The sequence below is a fragment of the Rhineura floridana genome, chromosome 4 (assembly GCF_030035675.1).
Source record: "Rhineura floridana isolate rRhiFlo1 chromosome 4, rRhiFlo1.hap2, whole genome shotgun sequence".
NCBI classification, from domain to species: domain Eukaryota; kingdom Metazoa; phylum Chordata; class Lepidosauria; order Squamata; family Rhineuridae; genus Rhineura; species Rhineura floridana.
The window spans coordinates 66,835,348-66,857,482 of NC_084483.1; the positions used below are offsets into that span (position 1 = coordinate 66,835,348).

The window sequence follows — 22,135 nt, forward strand, 5'->3', positions numbered from 1 at the left end:
TTGTGGGGAAACGGCTGTACTTTAAATGCTTAAACATCTTAGGCAGTATGCCATACTTCCTCTCTCAACCCAACTCCCCCTACATCCCTAAAATCTGCTCTGGAGGGTCTCGCAGCCTTCTGGAGATTTGGGGGCACAGGGACGTTGTGGGAGGGGGACAGAAAGCTAGTGTTCAACATTAATTATTAATTTACCCAATTAAAAAAGTTATATTATAAATCTATATTCAGATGGTACCTACAGTATTTTCTGCATCTCCTGCCTATTTTGTGTTTTTATATATCCCAAAGCTTAATACTCTCAGTAAGTGTCAGAAAGTTTTCTCAGTTCTGGCAGCGTCCACTGTGGTTCCAGAGTACTGCATATTTAATGACAATTAAAGGTAGTCGAGTTTTAAATGTCACATTCCTTCTTCAGAAGGAGAAAATTAAAGCCCAGCACAGTTAGGGATACAGTGCTTTTCTTACAGGGCAAGTCAAACATAAAACGAGAACATAAAACGAGCTTTTTTTTTAGGGGACAGCAGAAGCATACTTCCTAGTAGCAACAGCTGCTACCATGGAGCAACAGTCAAGTAGGAGGGCAGCCCCCATACCTTTTCCAGTAGACATAATGTGCTGACAACTGCATGTGCAGACCTCATGGATTCCATACCCAATGATGGCACAAGACCTGTCTATGACGGCTGGTCAATTGTGGTAAAGGCCTTTTACTTACATCCCATTGTGTGTGTGTGTGTGTTATGTGCCTTCAAGTCAATTATGACTTATGGCGACCCTATGAATCAGTGACCTCCAAGAGCATCTGTCATGAACCACCCCGTTCAGATCTTGTAAGTTCCGGTCTGTGGCTTCCTTTATGGAATCAAGCCATCTCTTCTTTGGCCTTCCTCTTTTTCTACTCCCTTCTGTTTTTCCCAGCATTATGGTCTTTTCTAGTGAATCCTGTCTTTTCATTATGTGTCCAAAGTATGATAACCTCAGTTTCATCATTTTAGCTTCTAGTGATAGTTCTGGTTTAATTTGTTCTAACACCCAATTATTTGTCTTTTTCACAGTCAATGGTACTCTCCTCCAACACCTCATTTCAAATGAGTTGATTTTTCTCTTATCCACTTTTTTCACTGTCCAACTTTCACATCCATACATAGAGATTGGGAATACCATGGACTGAATGATCCTGACTTTAGTGTACAGTGATACATCTTTGCATTTGAGGATCTTTCTTGTTCTTTCATAGCTGCCCTCCCCAGGCCTGGCCTTCTTCTAATTTCTTGACTATTGTCTCCATTATGGTTAATGACTGTGCCAAGGTATTGATAATCCTTGACAAGTTAAATGTCCTCATTGTCAACTTTGAAGTTACATAAATCTTCTGTTGTCATTACTTTAGTCTTCTTGACATTCAGCTGTTGTCCTGCTTTTGTGCTTTCCTCTTTAACTTTCATCAGCATTCATTTCACATCATTACTGGTTTCTGCTAGTAGTATGGTATCATCTGCATATCTTAAACTATTGATATTTCTCCCTCCAATTTTCATACCTCCTTCATCTTGGTCCGATCCTGCCTTCTGTATATGTTCAGCATATAGATTAAACAAATAGGATGATAAAATACACCCGTCTCACATTCCTTCCGATGGGGAACCAGTCAGTTTCTCCATATTCTGTCCTTACAGTAGCCTCTTGTGTAGTGTATAGGTTGAGCATCAGGACAATCGAATGCTGTGGCACCCCCATTTCTTTTAAAGCATTCCATAGTTTTTCGTGATCTACACAATCAAAGGCTTTGCTGTAATCTATAAAGCACAGGGTGATTTTCTTCTGAAATTCCTTGCTCCGTTCCATTATCCGACGTATGTCTGCAATATGATCTCTGGTGCCTCTTCCCTTTCTAAATCCAGCTTGGACATCTGGCATTTCCCACTCCATATATGGTAAGAGCCTTTGTTGTAGAATCTTGAGCATTCCTTTATTTGTATGCAATATTAATGCCATAGTTCGATAATTACTGCATTCCCTGGGATCCCCTTTCTTTGCAATTGGGATGTATATTGAATGCTTTCAATCTGTGGGCCATTGTTTTATTCTCCATATTTGTTGACAAATTTTTGTCAACATTTGGACAGATTCCATCTCAGTAGATTATAGCAACTGAGTTGGTATGCCATCTGTTCCTGGTGATTTGTTTCTTCCAAGTATTTTAAGTGTAGCTTTCACCTCACATTCTAAAATTTCTCATTCTTCTTCAAATGGTTCCTCCATGAATGAATCTGTCATCCTTGCATCTCTTTGATATAATTCTTCAGTGTATTGCTTCCATCTTCCTTTTATTTCATCTCGGTCAGTTAGTGTGTTCCCCTAATAATGTTGATTATTCAACATCCCTACTCTTGGTTTGCATTTCCTTTTGATTTTTCTAATCTTTTGGAATAGTGTTCTTGTTCTACCTTTTTATTATCCTCTTCTATTTCTATACAATAATGATTGTAGTACAGTAGGGCCCCGCTTATACGGCGGGTTAGGGACCAGGCCCCCACCGTAATGTGGAAATCGCCGTAAAGTGTAACCCCATTGATTATAATGGGGCGTGTTGTGTGAAAATGCTGCAAAATCGGCTTTAAAATGGGGAATTTCCCGCTGCCGCATTAGCGGAACACTGGAATGTGAAGCGCCGGTAAGTGGGGCCCTACTATAATTCTCTTTGTCCCTACGTACTAGTCACTGTATTACTGCATTCAGGGTTCTAGCCATGTTTCTCTCTCCTTTTGCTTTTGCTTTCCTCCGATCTTTAGTCATTTTAAGTGTTTCATCATTCATTCATTGAGGTCTTTCTCTTTTTAACTACAGGTATGTTCTTTTTGCATTCTTCCCTGATAATGTCTCATCTTCCAGCACTATCTCGTGTTGCATTTTGGATAGTCTATTCATAGGGTTTTTATGGTAAGCAGTATTCAGAGGTGGTTTACCATTGCCTTCCTCTGAGTCTGGATGCATCTTAGTCTGGTGTCTCAGCTTTGACCATTCCACCTTGGGTGACCCTGCCAGGAGTCTAGCCTCTTTGTCTAGACCTGATGGCATTGCTCTCAGCTTCTTTGATACTCTCAAGCCCTCTCCCCCCACATTAAGGTGTGCATCCTAGAGGGAGACATCCCAATGGCACTGCTGATATTTCCACATGCCATGAGATCAGGCTGGAACTGGTTTAACACAGAAGCTTTGGAAACTATTCCACCCCCCACCCCCTAGTGACATGCAATATCAAAGTTGAAACCTGTAGAACTTCCCAGGAGGCTCCCTCCGCCTGTGCTGCCTCTGAGACGGGCTCCCGTCTTGGATGAAACTTATGCAGTTTTAAATTCAGTCAGAAGGGTTTTTTCTGACTGGGGATGATTTCTTCCGGATAAGGAAGAAGCGTGAGATCTGCCACATAGTTTTGTTTTGATTGTTGGAGCCTGGAATTCGTCAGAATTGTCTGTCTTCCAGCAGTTCAGACAGAGCGAGGATTTTATGCTAGCTCAGCTGGATAAGTGACCCGTTTTTTTTTTAACGGACTAGCAGGCAAACCTCCTGTCTACATTTATCATTTTCTTATCTATATAGCTGAAGAGATTTGTCAAAGTAACAGCAATTAAGATAACCTAGATGAGGTAAGACTTTCCTTCTTTATTTACGGAACTAAGGGGGAAGAAAATATAAATAGCTTATCTTTTTTTTTTTATTACTGCAAAAAGCTGACATGGAAAATTGTGTTTTAAAGATTACAATGGATGAGAGCTTTCTGATTGGGAGAGATAAGAAATCTTTTTGATTTACAAGACTTTTGTGTAATATATATAAGGGACTATTTTTTCTGATCTACTTTTTTTGTTGTTGTTGACGAATCTGCTCATTCTCTCTGCTACTAGTTATTTGAACGCTGTGAACTAAAAGCTGTTTTTGCACTTCTGGACATTTAAGAGATAAGGACTGTCTAGCGTGTGACGTTGGTTGGAAAGATTAACTCCTTTGTAACTGGATAAAGAAATAAACTGCTCTTTGCTTGGGACATTGAAAATTGAAGGAGTTTTGTTCTTTTGGTTTTAAGAATGGCAATTAAGAAGATCATGGATGTACAAGAAGGGACTTTATTTCTAGACATGCTTCAGAAAATAATGGATGGGATTAACTCAATAAAACAAGAACTGAGAAATAATAGACAAGCGTGGAGAACTGAATTTCATGAAATGAGACAGGAGCTGAAAGAAACTCAGGATTCTATGAGAAAGGAGAATAAAGATAGATCTGGAAAACAAAAAAAGGATGAAAGAGAAATTAAAGGCAAGGTTCAATCTATGGAGATTGGCTTAAATATGGACATGAAAAAAGATTTGGATTTCCTGGTTGTGACGGATCCTGGAGATAAATATTACAGTTTGGAATACAGCGCTGTCTCTGAAGGAATTGAAGAGATTGGAGATAAAGATATTATCGGTTCAAAAAAATTCCTGGACTGGAAGGATTTGATGGAACTTGAAATGGAGAAAGTTAATAGAATTAATCCCTGTTTTGTGTCAATGGAAAAACCTTCAAGAAATGTACTAGTGTATCATGTGGAAAAGAGGAGCAGAGATGCGGCTTTGAAACAATACTTCAGTGTTACGTTTGGATTTGATGGTAAGAAAATATCTGTGATGGAGGAAATTCCTATCAGACTTTTATTATATGACTATGACAGCAAGATTTTTGGGTGCGTAAAGATGGAAGATGGACCCAATATGGATAATGACAGAAGAGCGATTTGAAACTACTGGACTCAGTAGATTTGATGAGTTGGATTAATTGACATGTTTATTTAGAAAAAAAAATTGATTGACATATATCTCAAGGATTGGAAACTTCTCTTTGACTTTTTGTGGAAGATTAAAATGATATGATGTTAATGAGATTTGAAACCAACTAAGATAACTGCTGGAGGAAGGTGATTTTATAATCTATTAAGAGATAGGTCTGTTATATATTATAGATTTATAGTTGAATTATAGTGTTTTGAAATTACTGGATTTAGTAGATTTGATGAGCTGGATTAATTGGCATGTTTATTTAGAAAAAAAATTGATTGATATATATCTCAAGGATTGGAAACTTCTCTTTGACTTTTTGTGGAATATTAAAATGATATGATGTTAATGAGATTTGAAACCAACTAAGATAACCGCTGGAGGAAGGTGATTTTATAATCTATTAAGAGATAGGTTTGTTATATATTATAGATTTATAGCTGAACAATGACAAATCAGAAGTCAATATTTTTATATATATGTATTTTTTTTGTATTGTATTAGTTATTGATTTGTGTTGTTTTCTTTTTGTATTATTTTGGTTTTGAAAATTAGAATAAAAATTAATTGAAAAAAAAAAAGTTGAAACCTGTAGGAGGAGGAGTAAGTGTTTGGTAATTCAGAAGGATGGAAAATTAATGGTGCCTCTGCCCACTCTTAACATAAGATTTTTTAACACACACCAGTCAGAAACCTTACACTGGCTAGTTCAAAGAAGGATTCTGCCACAAATGGAAATACAACCAGGAACTCTTCCCTAGTTATTCTGAAATCTTTCCTAGTAAACAGCGGCTTAGCATTTTTTCAGAACAGCTGTGCCTAGTTTACAATGCTGCTTAAACATACACCATGAAAGATGAACTGATACAGAGAGCTTACAGGATAACCAACAACCACAGCAAAAAATAAAACCAAGTAGAATAATGAGATAGATAGAATTAAAGGTTGCATACACATGTCATACTGAACCATGGTTTAACATAATGCCCCGGAGCTGGAGGAAGCCTTGGGCTTGTGCACTTCCCTTCCCATGTATGCAAGATGACAATTTTGGAGGCATTTGTTTCCACTGGAGTTGGCTTGTTGTTGCCTGAAAATCCAAGATTATGGTTGACAGCAGTGTTCCCTACCCTGGTAACCTCCAGTTGTTGTTGGGCAACAACTTTCATCACTTCTGACCATTGGCTACAGTGGCTGGGGCTGATGGGAGTTACAGTCCAGCAATGTGAAGGCACCAGATTGGAAAAGGCTGGTTTACATTAAGGTTGGTTTAAGCATGCCAGCTTCACAACCAATGCTTTGACTTTTCCTTGTTTGAAATTGACTGGAAAATGACCAGAACAGTGATACATCATGATCCAGGTTCACATGCAATGACAACCCAACCTTGAAGAAAACTGAAAGGAAATGCTACTGAGGCCCTCCTCCTAGCTGTGTGGAAAGGAGGGGGGGAGAGCCTGTTCCACCTCATGCACAGCTTGCCAAATCATGGTTTAGCATGATGCATGAACATAGTGTAGTAAACACTCAGGTCCAGCATTATTCTAAAAGGAGGTTTCAGAAGTCATAAAGTCTTTACCTCCCCATGAAGTTGCTCCAGCAGGAGCTGCTGAAGCTGCTTGTGCAGTAGTAGATGGGAAGTCTGGCTGAAGGTCTAGAAGATCACTGGAGGGTTTGGAAGCACTATTATAAAGATAAGACAAAAAGTATTTTAAGATAAATGCTATATAGTTTTGAAAGACAATAAGTAGTTGGAACTAAGGACTTAACAACTGTGAAACACTGTAACTCATCAACAGCCCACCTGTTACAAGTAGCACAGGCTTTATGGCACACCTACAAGCAGGAGGTCTGGGAACTGCTACTTTCCTTTCCTGTCTGTCTGTCCTGATCAGTGCCTCATGCAACTAGAAGCAAGGCATAGGGGGTAGTGCTATGTGCGTGCACGTTTTAAGAGTTGTGCATACTCATAGTCTGGATACTCTGACACCTTTGGAAATAAGTTGCCCACAATCCTCTTAAGAAGATATTTCAAACGGCATAAAAGTAGAAGCAAATTCATAAAATATATTTAGAAAATGGCAATTTCTCCTGTATTACCTTTTAACCCCTGGTGTTTTTTTTTAAATGAGAACATATTTTTATTTATTTCCTAACAAACCTGACTGGAGCCGCTGTTGAAGATGTTGCAAAGAGATCAACTGGAGGAGATGTATCAATACTTTTTGCCGGGGTGGAATTAGGAGACGTAACAGTTGTGGCTGGAGAAGACTGAACAAAAAGAGCTCATATATACACAGTATACAAAGTAAGTCCACTTAATTTTTCAGGAGCTACTACCTTAAAAAGCACCTTTAGCATTTTAATGTAAAGAGGTTAACAGTGCAATCCTATGCATGTCTATGCAGAAGTCAACCCCATTAAGTTCAATGGCACTTACTCCTAGGTAAGTGTGAACAGGATTGCAGCCTAACATGATTCCCTCCCCCATTTATAAAAAATTGCATCCCTAACTTTCACTTTCTCTCTAATTAATAGCTCTTCCAGGATAATTCTGGTGCTTCATGGGCGTCCCCACCCCTTTTGAAACCATGAACATTATATATGGAAACAGTGTTGTATCCAATGCTAGGCCTATTCTGAGCAGACCCACTGAAATGAATTGACAAGGCTAACTTAGATTCAATAATATCAATGGATCTACTCTAAGTAGAACTTAGCTGCATACAACACACGGTTATTGCATACTCTTTTCAATAGTGAAGGGCTAAAAGTTGAAGGGAGTTAAGTTTATTTTATTTGTTTGTTTAATGAGATTTATAATCCCTTCCTCCCAGTAGGAGCTCTTTAGGTTGAACAAGAGTGACTGCATTGCTAATTTCTGACAATGCAGGGATCAGGGCAATTTAAAATACAGCATGGGTACAGATGAGGGGTTGCTGTTGAAGAAAGGGCAGGTGAGGTGTTGGCCACCCTTATCCCACTTGCCCATGCCTGTGCATCAACACCACCCTTCCCCTTTATAACAATTTTCAGCACGGTTTATATTCTGAGGCACAAATCATGTCTCTATAACATTTAGTTTTCATCTAAGTGGCATCCTTTCCTGTCTGTCCTGATCAGTGCCTCATGCAACTAAAAGCAAGACACAGGGGGTAGTGCTATGTGCGTGCACGTTTTCAGAGTTGTAACGTAGCAATGTAGTACAAACCCCCATTTTCATTTACTAATATTTTCCACAGCTGCTGAAAAGCCTTGCATTTTTAAACTGCTTAATTGCTTTGGCTAGCCCATAATAAAGAGGCTTATGGTAAAAAGGCAAGTGTCACATCAGGGAGATCAAGAAGTTACTGTATTAACAGCAAGTTAAAAGGCTTCTCTGAGCATTTCCTTTGAATTTTAGGCCTTTAGTTTACAGCAGCTCAATATTATCTGGGGATCAGTGGCTAAGCAAGATCTCAGATTTCCTTGCCATGACAGTAACTGGAAGCTTGCCAACATCCACCTTGAAAAAGATCCCATCAGTATATCTGTAAGATGAGGGTATTCCTCTGTTGTAGAAGGCCAGTTTTAAAGGCGACCCCCCGTGACAAGTTTTTACTTATATTATTATACGTTTACTAAATTTATATCCCACCCTTTCTCCCAGAAAAAAAATGTGTATATTCAGTCTAGGGGAAACTCATATAGGGGGCCTGAACACTAGGTACCCTATTTGAAGGCTTACAAATTAATTTAAAATAAGTTCACTTCATAACAAGCAGAGGAAACTAAACTCCCATATGGATCCCTGCAGAAAAACATCATTATTTTCCATGTTCACATTGAGAACGCGACAGACCCATGCATATGAAACAGTGCCTATATCAGATAGCTCTGGATATAGATAGTCGTTATAGGTAAAGCTCAGTAATTCCTTTTTGTATTTGTTCATTCTTTGAGATTAGGCATATGGTTTCAAGCAAAGACAGAATGGGCTTTTGCCACTGGAGATTTAAATAAAATAAATAAAAGCAAGATTTATGTATTGTATGAAATGGACACTATTCTGTAACTGCATAAATGTTCAGGTTGCAAAGGTAGTGTTTTTGTATCTGATAAATAACTGTGCTGTGAATCAGTCATAAAATTTACTAAGAGTGGAGGCAATCCTAGCCTTAATCACAGTTAATGGTTTATTGTGTATGAACCAATCACAGCCATTTCACTCCTTCCCATTAGTTCTGAGGATAAACCACCCATGATCCTTGCCCTAGTATTACATCTAAACCAGAGGTTGTAGTTTGTTTCACTCAAACAAGCCACAATAAATAGGCTAAGAACAAGCATTGGATACAAACTATTTTTGGGGAGCAAAATGAATCATTATCCCTGGACGCAGTGCTTAAGCCAGGGATCATGGTTTGTTTCTTCCCAGTGTAGACGTAAAGCTACATTATAACTCGAAGATGTTAAAGACTGAATCGCCGAATGCATCCCGAGGGTCATCTCTGCCAAGAACCCTTTCCGAAGAATCCAAGTTGTATGGTATGAAAGATACTGCCATGCCTCCTACCTACAGCAAAGCTAAAACTTTACTTCCTCCCCAACCCCCACCTATCCCATCAGGTAGAGATTTCTTGTTCATGCTGTACCTCTTGCTTTCATCCTTTCCATCATGTGTAGATCTTAGATCCAGATTCTGTTTCATAGTTTAATAAACCATTCTGATTGATATGATCATGGTCATCAACATTTAAAACACACTGACACCTGAAGTTTATGAACTATTGAGTAAAGCTTATTGCTGCTAATATTTATTGGATACAACTTTCCTGTACATCTGAACATACCTGTTACACCTTAAAGATGCTATCTGATCCCTCATTCTTTTCTGATTAATTTCTTATTATTATAAACTTTATTTCACCAAATGTAAGTAACTTTCTCTACTTTGTTTACCTTTATTTCAGTGGCTTTGAAATTATGTGACTGAGCATAAATGTGACTCATTCTGCTGCATATTTACCTGGTTCACATGACACTGTAAGCCAAACTATGGTTTACCAGATTTGCATAACTATAAGGGCTCCCAGAGATAAGTTGCCAGTTACTTTGCTCCTCCCTCGTCCTTTTTGCTTCCATGCTGTGCTAAGCCAAGGTTTGGCTCAGAGTGTTGTCTGAACTGGGACTCATGGTTAAACTCTTTCCACACTGACCATAAGCTGTAACCAAGGTTTGTTCTTGAATGTGGTTCTTATCTCAAAACAACAATAAAAATTTGCCCCTTTCTGTTCTCCATTCTCCTGTGAGTGTAAGATGTCCTTAGGTGGGACTTGAGCTCTCCCTAGTGCTTGAAGGCAGGAATGCTGTTCCTTCAAAGAAAGTTTCTGGATTTATCTCCATCTGAAGCATCAGTTTGTTCCTGCCTTCACTTGAAGCACATGTCTTCTACTACTCAGGCATGTGCATTGTTGGATGTTTTTTTGTCGTTGGTGTTCACCTAACAAGTGTTTTGTGTTGTAACCATCTTTGTCTGTGGTTGTTACCTATTCTTTTGAGACTTGTGATTTACTTAGTTTTCTCTTCAGTATGGTTTTTACTCAGCCTTTTACCTCCTCCCCAACAGATACTTTGTTCACTCTTTGTCTCTACTTGGTTATTGCCTGTGAAAGTGTCATAGATCATTTTCTTCTCCCTCCTATGTTGCCTTTCTTTTTTTTAAAAAAAGCTGCCCTGTTTGTTCTTTCCTCCATTGCTCATTTCATCTCGTTGTCTCCCATGTCAGTCCACCTGCTCATCTCGTTGTCTCCCATGTCAGTCCAATAGCTGCAACAGCAATGAGCAAAATATGAAAATCCAGACCACCACATCCAACGCATGTGTGCTACTGGTGCCTGCCTCACAATCTCTGTCCTCATCAGTAGCTGCGGCTAGACCATCTTTTTCCCCACATGCGGGATCTGGTCCAGCACTTATCAGGACTCAAAGGAGTCTTTTATCTCCCTGTGTGGTAGCAGCCACTGTTCGCAAGCAGAACGTAATGATGCAATGGGAGACCAAGATGTAAGCATTGGAGGGGAGACAATAATGGCTGCTAGTGAGTGTACTTTGAATTTTGGAGAGGAGAGCGCTGACAGCATGGGCCACCAGAGGGCAGAAGGAATGGCTGCCTGCTTGGTGCTAAGAGAAATGAGGGTGGAGGAGAAACTGTCTGATGATGATGAGGGATGCCAAATTAGTAAAGCAATTGGTGCTTTAATTGGGCCCAAGTTTTCTTTGGAAGAGGAATTCCTGAGGTTTGAAGCTTCCCCAGTACAGCCTTTGCCAAGGGTAGCCACCTTGCAAAGCATACTACTACTCTGTCTGTTCCAGCTGCAGCCAAATGCTGAAATGCTACAATAAGTAAAGGAGGCACCATTGTCAGACTTATCTAAAGAATTGTCTGGAACTCTGCATAAAGCTCTGCAATCTACTTCTGTTCCTATTTCCTTATGCGGCCAGGGCCCTGCTCCTCTTTTAGCTCAGCCACAGTCAGTGCCTGCTATGACCACTCCCTCTGGCCCTGATTCGTTGTTGCAGCAACAAAGGCTGGTCAGAGATGACAGCTTTCCTGACCCTCATGCAGCTCCCAGAGGTGTGGTTCATAAAAAGTGTACCTCACTGTCAGCAGTTGGAGGGCAATGAGATGGCTACTCCAGATCTCATTGAGTTAGATGATGAGTGGAGCGAGAGTTCTGATACTCAGGAAGTAATGTCAAATAGACTTTTTCAGGAATCTCTTTACTTTTCAGTGCAGTGGCAGGTTTGGATCTCAAGATTCTTTCCCCCGACGCATCCTGGGGTTTTTCATTTCTACCAGATCCAAAGCCTGTGTCCTGCCTGGACTTGAAGAACTCAGACTCAGACATGGCCGTTACTGGCTGCAGTGGGGCATCGGGTACCTGGTAGGGATTCAGTGGCTCTTCTGGGGTTAGCAATGAATAGTGGAACACTGGGTTCATGGAGGTGTGCAAGCATAGACCAAGTTAATCTGTGCCTCTACTTTGAAGGACCCCACCCTCTTAGCCTCTAGTTTATGACTAGGCGCATTCATTGGCAAATTCCTGGGCAAGGTCCTTGAACGAGTAGTTGTGGGCCAGTTCCAAACACTCTTGGATGAGACCAATTATCTGGATCCATTTCAGTCGGGTTTCAGGCCTGGTTTTGTCATGGAAACAGCATTGGTTGCCCTGTACGATGACCTTTGTCGGGAGAGAGATGGGGGAGTGTGACTCTGTTGATTCTCCTTGATCTCCCAGTGGCTTTTGATACCATCAACCATGGTATCCTTCTGGAAAGACTGGCTGAGCTGGGAGTGGGACGGACTGCATGGCGGTGGTTCCGCTCCTGCTTGGCAGGTCGCCTCCAGAAGGTGGTGCTTGGGGAACATTGCTCGGCACCCTGGACTCTCCAGTATGGGGTTCTGCAGAGGTCAGTTCTGTCCCCCATGCTGTTCAACATCTACATGAAACTGTTGGGTGCAGTCATCCAGAGCTCTGGCGTGCGTTGCCATCAGTATGCTGATGACACGCAGCTCTATTTCTCCTTTTCATCTTCTTCAGGTGAACCTGTCAATGTGCTGAACTGGTACCTGACTGCGACAATGGACTGGATGAGGGCTAATAAACTGAGGCTCAATCCAGACAAGACTGAGATGCTGCTAGTGGGTGGTTCTTCTGACCAGATGGTGGATGTCCAACCTGTCCTGGATGGGGTTGCACTCCCCCTGAAGGAGCAGGTTCATAGCTTGGGGTTCTAGAACCATCTCTGTCACTTGAGGCTCAGGTAGCCTCGGTGGCACGGAGTGCCTTCTACCAACTTCGGTTGGTGGCCCAACTACGTCCCTATCTGAACAGGGATAACCTGGCTTCAGTTGTCCATGTTCTGGTAACCTCCAAATTAGATTACTGCAATGTACTCTATGTGGGGCTGCCTTTGAAGACGGTTCGGAAACTGCAGCTTGTGCAAAATGCAGTGGCCAGATTGGTAACAGGAACCCGACAGTCCAAACATATAAAAGCGATTCTGGCCCACTTGCATTGGCTGCCTTTATGTTTCCGAGCTCGATTCAAGGTGCTGGTTTTGACCTATAAAGCCTTACACGGTTTGGGACCACAATACCTGGTGGAACGCCTCTCCCGATACGAACCCACCCATACACTACGTTCAAGATCAAAGGCCCTCCTCCGGGTGCCTACTCTGAGGGAAGCTGGGAGTCTGGCAACAAGGGAGAGGGCCTTCTCAGTGGTGGCCCCAAATTATGGAATGATCTTCTTGACGAGGTGTGCCTGGCGCCAACACTGTTATCTTTTTGGCGCCAGGACAAGACTTCCCTCTTCTCCCCGGCATTTTAGTGTGTTTTTAAAATTGTTTTAAATTTTTAAATTGTGTTTTAAATTGTTTTTAAAAGATGTGTTTTTAAATTTGTATACGGTATTTGTTTTAATATTTTTAGTTACTGTAAACCGCCCAGAGAGCTTCAGCTATGGGGCGGTATATAAGTACAATCAATCAATCAATAAGAGAGGAGCTAAACAGGTGCAATTAACTTGTGAATGCTAAAACGATTAACTATAGTTTACCATAATGCCCTAATGCACCCAATGTGTATTTTAAATGGGACGTTGTCCAAGGAGTCCAACATATTCACATTTTAGAAGAAACTTTCTATAAATGAGAGAATTAGTAAAAATGGAGTGTCAGGAGAGTCAGAATATTTACAACCTTAAAAAACATGATATGGAAGGCTGTAACAATACAAATATGTTCAAGAGAATGTCAGTGCAGTGCAGCAAGCAGAGTCAAGAAAGTTATCAAAGGCAGGAAACCTTACTTTAAATAATGAAGGTCTGCCCAAACAACACAAAGAGCATGAAGTCTGCTCAAAAACAAAATAAAATCAGGCAAGCATATCTTGCTAAAAGCATCAAGACAAAATAATAAAATAATACAAATGTCTTTAAAAAGAAGCAAGAAACCAATGAGGGGTGCAGATGACAATGGTATGAAAGTACTATTAGAAAAGGATAGGCATATTGAAGAGAAACTGGATGAATTGTTTGCATTGGTCTTCAGTGTAGCAGATATCAGAGAGATTATACCTATGAACTGCTTTTCTCAGTTAAAGAGTCTCAAAAACTGAGTGAACTAGAGATGACAAAAGGATTAAATTCTAGGGCTAATTGACAAATTAAAAATTAACAAGTTACCAGGGCTGGCAAACAATCGAGGGTGCTTAAAGAACTCTGATACGAAGTTGCTAAACTTCTCCACAATAATGTGAAAAGTGTCACTAAAATGAGCCTCCTAACTAGAGAATGCTAAAACAACCAGTCTAATCCCAGTTTTAAATAAGAAATGGGGAACCTAAGAAGTTGCTGGGTCATTACCTGCCCTGGATAAATTGGTAGAAAGGATTATTAATATGCATACAACTGGGTAGCCATCATAGTGCCCTCCATATGTTGTTGGACTACAATACTGATCATCCCTGATGATTCTCCATTCTTGTTGGGGCTGATGAGAGTTGGAGTCAAACTATATTTGGAAGGCACCATGCTGGTTACCCCTATCACAGAAGAACAAGTCTTGTTGACAAAGAATCAGCATGGATTCAGCAAAGGGATGTTCTGCATTGCTAACATTTCGGAAATCTTCAAGTGCCCACAAGCATGTAGATGAGGCTGATTGGCATATATCATATACTTTGTGTTCTAATATATTTTTTATAAGTCCCTCACCAAAAGCTGCTGGGTATCATGGGATAGACAGAGGCTCCTCTTAATAATCAGTAAGTAGTTAAAGAATAGGAACATGACAGTAGGAATAAACACATAGGGTTGTATCCAACATTGCACATGGAATTCTGCTCACACAGTGGGAATTCCCCTTCCTTTCCTCTCCCTGCATGCTCTCAAAATCTGCTCTGGAGGATCCTCCAACCCTCTGGAACAGATTTTGAGGATGCCTGGAGGACTGGAGGGGAAAGTTCCATCGTGCATGTAGAAGTCAGCTGCGCTAGTGGAACAGCAGCACTAGAGATGGCCCACTCTGTCCTCACAGTGGAGGGAGCTAAGAATCTATATTGGGGCCATTGCTATTTAGTTTATTCATAAATGATCTGAAGTCAGAAATGGGCCTCCATTATAACACCAAACTATTCAGCAGAGTAAAAAATCTAAGCAATCTGTGCAAACTCTAAAAGACTCTCTAAAAACTGGGTGAATAGTCAACAAAATGGCAAATGAGGTTCACAGTAACTTCAAAATAAGTGTAATGTGATGAACAGTGGGGGGGGAGCAGTAATCTCAACTTCATTTATAGTAACCTGAAAAGATGATTTATTGGGGTCTCAAAGAATGCTAGCTTACTATGACATGGGGTGAAAAAGGCAAATTCTACATTAAGGTGATATCAGGAAAGGGACTGAAAATGAGACAACCAGTACTCTAATTCCTATGATGCAGCTACATTTGGAATATCATATATAGTTTTGGTCACCCCATCTTAAAAAGGGTTACTTCACAGCTGGGAAAAGCACAGAAAGGGGCAACCAAAATCATCAGTGGGGTTGAAACATTTCCTACAAAGAAAGGCTAAAATTTCAGCATTTGGGGTTTTTAAAAAAATAAAAAAATAATTGGGGGAGGGATAGAAGAGAGAAGACATGAGAGGGGTTTATAAAATTATGCACAGTTTGTGGGATGTAATTTTTTCCTTGCTCTCATATGACAATGACAACTTGGAGATACCCAATGAAATTAATTTGTGATAGGATCAGGAGAACATACAAACAACTTATGGTATTTGCTGCTACAAGATGCGATGACAGGCAATGGCTTTTAGAAAGAGATTCAACAAATTCATGGAGAATTAGTTATCAACAGCTATCAACAATGATAGCTAAAGGAAACCACTATAATCAGAAGCATATGCCACTATATGCTAGTTGCTTGCTAGGTGGCAGACTACTGGACAGACCTTTGGACCTATCCAGCAGGGTTCTTGTGCCCTTCCACAGATTCAAGGAGAGTCTCGTCTTTGTACACACTCGCTAGAACTGTAGCCAATCACAAATCTATGATCAGGTACTGGTAAGTTACATGAATTTGCAAAAGTGTGCTTGTGGCATTTAAAGCTTTTATATTTTTAGGTACGTATCTAAAAATGTAGTTGTGTAAATTGATAAGGATTGGCAAGAGAGTCAATTTTTCAAAATTTCAACATGTTTATAACTATATATACACTAGAAGAGTGTTTCGCAACCTGTGTGTCATGACTCACAAGTGGGTTACAAATACCTATGCAAGTGGGTTACAATACCTATGCAAGTGGGCCATGGGCTTTATAAGTAATCCCAAATTATTGCTTTTAATCCCAACCTGGTATGATGAATATATGTTACAACTTTTTATTTTGGTGGCATAGTATAATGCTGTGTTGACACTTGTAACTGAACACTGGAAAGGCTCAAGTCTTAAATTTCAACACTTAGTAACTGCTCTCTGGCAACTAGGGGCAGGTACCCATAAAGGGAGTTGTTCTGAGTGACTATTACAGGTCCTCTCTAATGTTTAGGCACTGAAAATCCACATTAATAGGTGTTTTAAGTAAATTTTTGCTTGGATGACTCAAATAATAATTATAAAATAGGCAAACCTGCAGTTTAAATGCATGAAGCAGACAGGTGTCAAAGACCTAAGGTCCAAAATTCATGTGAAAATAAATCAATGGGTCACTGTACCAAGTAAATTTGGATTTGTGGGTTGCCATACCAAAAAGATTGGAAACCATTTACTAGCCCACATGTTGAGGCACACTTTGGTAAGATTCAACCAGAACAAAGAGGAAACAAATAAGAGAAATGCATGCAATGACTATAAGTTAAGATGTGCTCAATGAAAACAGATTTGTATACACTACCGATGTAGATTTCTTGACTGAATCATGCAGACTTATTTATTTATTATTTGATTTATATCCCACCCATCCTCCCAGTAGGAGCCCAGTTTTGGTATAATGACTCATACCCATTTCACCACCCAGCCCTCAGTTGCTTCAAAACTAATCTTGTTTTCAGTTGCATACACCTGTATTAAACAATACTAAAAATCCTAAAGAGCTGTATTATCCAAAGCTACATGTAAACATGAAGAAATCCAGATTATACAATTTCCCTCTTCAAAATATGTTTTACAATGCATTGCCTTTTTCATGCAGTTGTGATATATTGCAAGTGTCTTTCGAAAGCTCACACATGTGACTTCATTATGTAATGACCTAAACCTAGTTTTTAATGTTTTCCCAGGAACTAGTGATTTGTGAATTCACTATGCACTGAACATTCGCAACATAATTTCAGCATGCTAAGAACAAATGAAAATTGCCCTCTGGCCTTGTTTTAATTAGGATAACCTGTGTAGCACTTTAGTATGCCGTCCCATATGAACCTGCATGGGAACTACATTTTACATCAGAGGCCATGCTTTGTCTTTTCATCAAAAGATGCACAATGGTTTTTTTCAGAGATGGCACCAAGATTATGTCTTGTCACCTTTATTTTGTCCACTTTTAGGCAGGCTGTGAAAGCAATTTCGTTTCAGCAGGCTCTTTTACCAGGCTGCTGCCTTAAAACTATTTTGCTGTTTTATTGTTCTTAACTATGTTTGACATTACTGTTTTAATTCTCTATATTTTAAGACAGGAAGGTAGGATATAAACTATAGTAAATAAATGTAAAATGCCAATTTTGTAAATACCTATAAAAGCAAGTGACTTTTCTTTACGACATGGTTCTAACAAATATGAAAAAAGTGTTACGACTTAACTTTGTGGGGCAGAGATAGCATGTAGTCATAGGTGTGTGGCTTTAAATAATAATTCATGTAAAAACCTCCTGCACACAGAATTAACACGTCAACCAACATACAGTTGGGCTTTCGACTAATCTTTTACATTTACACACTTATCTCAAGACAGTCATCTTAACTAGCAATTAAAACATTAAAATGTTTACCTTGCTCAAGGGTGAAGGAGCGCCAGAGCTAAAAGAATTAATGTAAGAAGTTTTTCAAATTAAATACACTAGGAATATCTTAAGCAGGCTTGAGTATAATGCCACAATCTACAGCAAAGAACAATAATTAAGAAATCTGTGTATTGCTATACCTCCTACTCCAAAAGCATGGAATAAAATGGACCTTTAGGTCCACAAAACTTCAGTTGAAGATTACATTTGATATCCCTGACAAATATTAACCAATCAATGAAATGTACAAGGAGAGGCCACGGCTCAGTGCTTGAGCACATCCTTTGGATATAGGAAGTCCCAGGTTCGTTCAGTTAAAAAATATCAGAAAGTAGAGCCAAACACCACTACTTGACCCTTAGGAAGCTGCTGGCTGTCAAAAAAGACATAAATGAGCAACATTGGCTATCGATCTGCCTCTGTAAATAAGATGACATCTTATTATGTTTCAGTATTACTGTAGAAATATATATAAAAAAATTTATAGCATAGCCACAGTTGCTTGTGTGCATATTACTATATGTAGTTATATTGCTAAAGCTGACATTGAAAAATGTGGTTTAGGGACAGAAGTTCTTTTGATCATTAACTTGAGATATGACAGACCCCTTCATGGAAGTTCTTTTTAGCTTTCTGCAAAATGTCTAGAGATTGTTCACCTAAATCCTCCAAATTAATCTAAGCAGATTTTATCAGAAACTAATTAACGACCAGAGCCACCACTGAAGAATTTAGCAGACTAGCAACATGATAGTCAATAAATTTGCACTCATAAAACTTCAATGAGTAGATTTTGAACAATAAAAATAACAGAATTTAACAAAAGTGATTACTCTGTTAAAAAGCAGTACAATATTTGTTACTTTTTTATTCCTAGTACAACACACCAGAACCATCATTATTTTATAAAATAAAACGTGTCCCTAATTCAGTTTGCCCTTCTTGAATAAAACTGAACCCACATCAAACACAGCTTTAAGTGAAAACATATAGTTTACTATGATTTTAGAAAAGAAATGCATTTTTTAAAAAAAATAGTAAAAATCAAAGTGTTTCCATTTTGTTTCACTAGTGTAATTCATAGACATTTCATTTTGTGAACACAGTTCTGTATATAGAAAAAAACTAGCATCTATAGAAGTAAAATTAGGTAAGGCCTATCCCTTTACTGAGAAATGCTAAAATATATACATTCATAAACATTAGTGTGTATATTTACTTACCCTTCACTAAGTTGCAGATCAGCCATGTACATAAACAAAAGGGAGGCAACATGTAAAGAAAGATTTGTGAATTACAGCTTAATCTTATTTCTTCCTAAAGTTATAAATAAGTAGCCTAGATACTTAACTGGGCAAGAATCCAGGAACCTTCTACTGAACATGCATCGTATACATACAATCAATAAATATTTATATGTTCAGTAATTTTTTATTTCATTTATTATTACATTTATATCCCACCTTTCCTCTAAGGAGCTCAAGGTGGAGAACATGGTTCTACCCTTCCCCACTTTATCCTCACAACAACCCTGTGAGGTAGGTTAGGCTAAGAAAGAGTGACCGGTCCAAGATTGCCTAGTGAATGTCATGGCTTCCAGGTCCTAGCCCAACAGAAGTGGTGCCCATAACAAACATGCAGCCCAACCCTAAGCACGTGCACTCAGAAGCCCTACCAAGTTCAACTGGACTTACTCCAAAGTTTGTGTAGTATTGTAATCTTAATCAAATTTAACTGGATTGCATTATATTTTCATGATGAAATTTAGAATTACAAATTTCATCTATGTTCTGCTTCAGAAGAGCCACTGTGCAATGCTACTCATCAAGAGTACATGCTGGAGACCATGTTTCCAATGTAGACCACAGATAACATAAATTTTGGCAGACACAAAAGATTTAGACACAAAGATGTCTAAAAAAAGATAATTTCTATTAATGTTGTATAGCACAGTTCTTCAGATAAAAGGCTTATTTTAAAAAATGTAATTTGTATATGCATGTGTACGGGTACATTACATACACATATATACATACACATACATACCCCAGAACTAGCAGATTTTAAGATAGGTGAAATGACTGAGGAACTGTTCTTGTTAATTTGTTACAGCCCAAATACAGACTGACTGAAGTAAATCACTGCCGCTATATGACACAAGCAAGATGCTAACTCAGAAAGATTAGTTTGAAACCACTGCTTCATAATCTTGTGCTTGGAAATGCCACATCAAGGGTCACTACCAGCAACTGTCAGAGTGCAAAATTTCACGTCTACTCTGTGGCTGCTGTAAAACAGGCAACTCTTTTGCTAGGCACTTTGTGGCAAAAAGTTGCTCACCTCTGCATTGACCTGTCGTTGCTATATCAAATCTCATACGGATGTCCAATGCACTGTATGACTAAATCCGGAATGAGTTTTAGTTGATGCGGCCTGATGACATAGACAAGATGTTTGCAAATAGGCAGACAATCACATGCTCTTTGGACCCCTGCTCCCCATGGCTCATAAGAACTAGCTGGGGGATGGGAGTTGGCTTGGTGTATCCAGGGTGTGGTGACTGAATGTGTCTTTATGCTGTGGAGCAGTCCCTACTGCCTTAAAAGAGGCAGCAGTGTGCCCACTCTTTTGAAAACCCTTCCTGCATTCAATGGTATCTGACAAGTTGTGCCCAGTATATAATGCCCATTTTGGGGGGGAGGAGGTTGAGAACATAGTAGTGGCAGCTGCAGGAACTTTTCTATGATACATATTCTGATCCACTCTAACCTGGGTTTGGAATTATGCTGGCCTGAGAGATGACCTTTATCAAGAATGATACAGGGGGAGTGGGATCCTGTTGCTGTCACTTGATCTCTTGGCAGCTTTTGATACCACTGATCATGGTATCCTCCTGGATCAGCTCCACTACACTCTGTTGCAGTGGTTCCTTGTGCACTATCACAAGGGTCAGCTTTTGAGAGTGGCATTGGGCATCTCTCTTGGTCTCCACTCAAGTGTCCTGTGGGGTGCTACTGAACACCATCTTGTCCCCAATGCTGTTTAACATGTATATGAAGTTATTCTGTGCAGTCATTAGGGAACCTGGAGCAAGGTGTAACCAGAATGTCAATGACACCCACACCTATTTCTCTGTCAACAACTGACTCAGGCAAGGTTGTGCTAGTCTTAAACTGGTGCCTGGATGCAGTAGTGGCCTGAAGTTGAAATTCTGCCAAGACCGAGGCCTTGTAGGTGTGTGATTCCAGGTCCAGGAGATAGCCCAGTTGCCTGTTCTTGATGGAGTTGTACTTCCCTAAAAGATAAGGTGAATAGTTCTGGGGCACTCCTGGATTCATCTTTGTCACTAGAGGCCCAAGTAGCATCAGCAGCTCCGAGTACCTTCCACCAGCTTTGGCTTGTATGCCAGCTGTGACCATTCCTGGACAGGGATAGTTTGGCCATGGTGGTCCATGCATTGTAACCTCGAGGTTGGATTACTGCAATGCACTCCATGCACAACTGCTCTTAAGGTTGGTCTGGAAGCTGCAACTGATGCAAAATGGCATGGCTAGGCTGCCATTAAATGTGACCTACCGCTAGCATGTAACCCCACTGTTACAGGATTTATACTGGCTGCCAATTAGCTACAGGCCAAGTTTAAGGTTTGACTGCTGGTGTATGAAGCATTAAAACAGACTAGGATCTGCCTACCCAAGAGACTGCCTTTCCTCACATCATCATGCTCAAATGCTTAGATTATCAGGTGTAGTGCTCTTGTGATGTGGTTGCATCCACACTTTCAAAAATGTTTCCCCTTGATATTAGGAGAGCACCAACCATTTGTTTTTTGGTGCCTTATTATTTATTTAATTAGGCTTTTTCAAGGTACCATTGGTGGATACTGTTCCTGTTGGTTTGGTTTTACATATGGATTTAATGCATTCTTATTGTTTTAAATGTTGCATTCTCTTTTTTCTTTGTATACCACCACAATATTTTCAAATGGTGAGGTTATAAATTCTTTAAATAAAATAAAAATGTATCAATTTATGAGTGCAAAATTGCCGCCCGCTTTGCTTGTTACTGGAATTTACAATAATTGCACTCATACGTGATTGTGTGTTGACCAAATTTATGCTTGGTATCTCCTTGATTGCGGCACTCTTTTTTTCCAGCTAGGAAGAGCACTCCCATGCTATTCCTGCTGCCTGTCCCCTGGTAAGCAGTTGAGATGGTCCAGCTTCACACCTCTTCCCAGCAAGTAAACAGCAACCTAGCATTATGAC

The 22,135-nt window shown here is 39.7% G+C and overlaps 1 protein-coding gene across 2 annotated transcripts in view; it reads right to left on the minus strand.

The window, feature by feature from the left end:
* SNAP91 (synaptosome associated protein 91) overlaps positions 1 to 22,135 on the minus strand; it is a 131,559-nt gene that overhangs the window by 37,757 nt on the left and 71,667 nt on the right. The window contains exons 12-14 of one of the 2 annotated variants that reach the window (XM_061623247.1): positions 17,856 to 17,883; positions 6,981 to 7,090; positions 6,399 to 6,502 (exon numbers count right to left, since the gene is read on the minus strand). In XM_061623247.1, the coding sequence (XP_061479231.1) occupies positions 6,399 to 6,502; positions 6,981 to 7,090; positions 17,856 to 17,883 (242 nt within the window). Of the gene's footprint in view, positions 1 to 6,398; positions 6,503 to 6,980; positions 7,091 to 17,855; positions 17,884 to 21,033; positions 21,163 to 22,135 lie in introns of those variants that run through there. The other variant, XM_061623246.1, reaches the window with a different exon arrangement.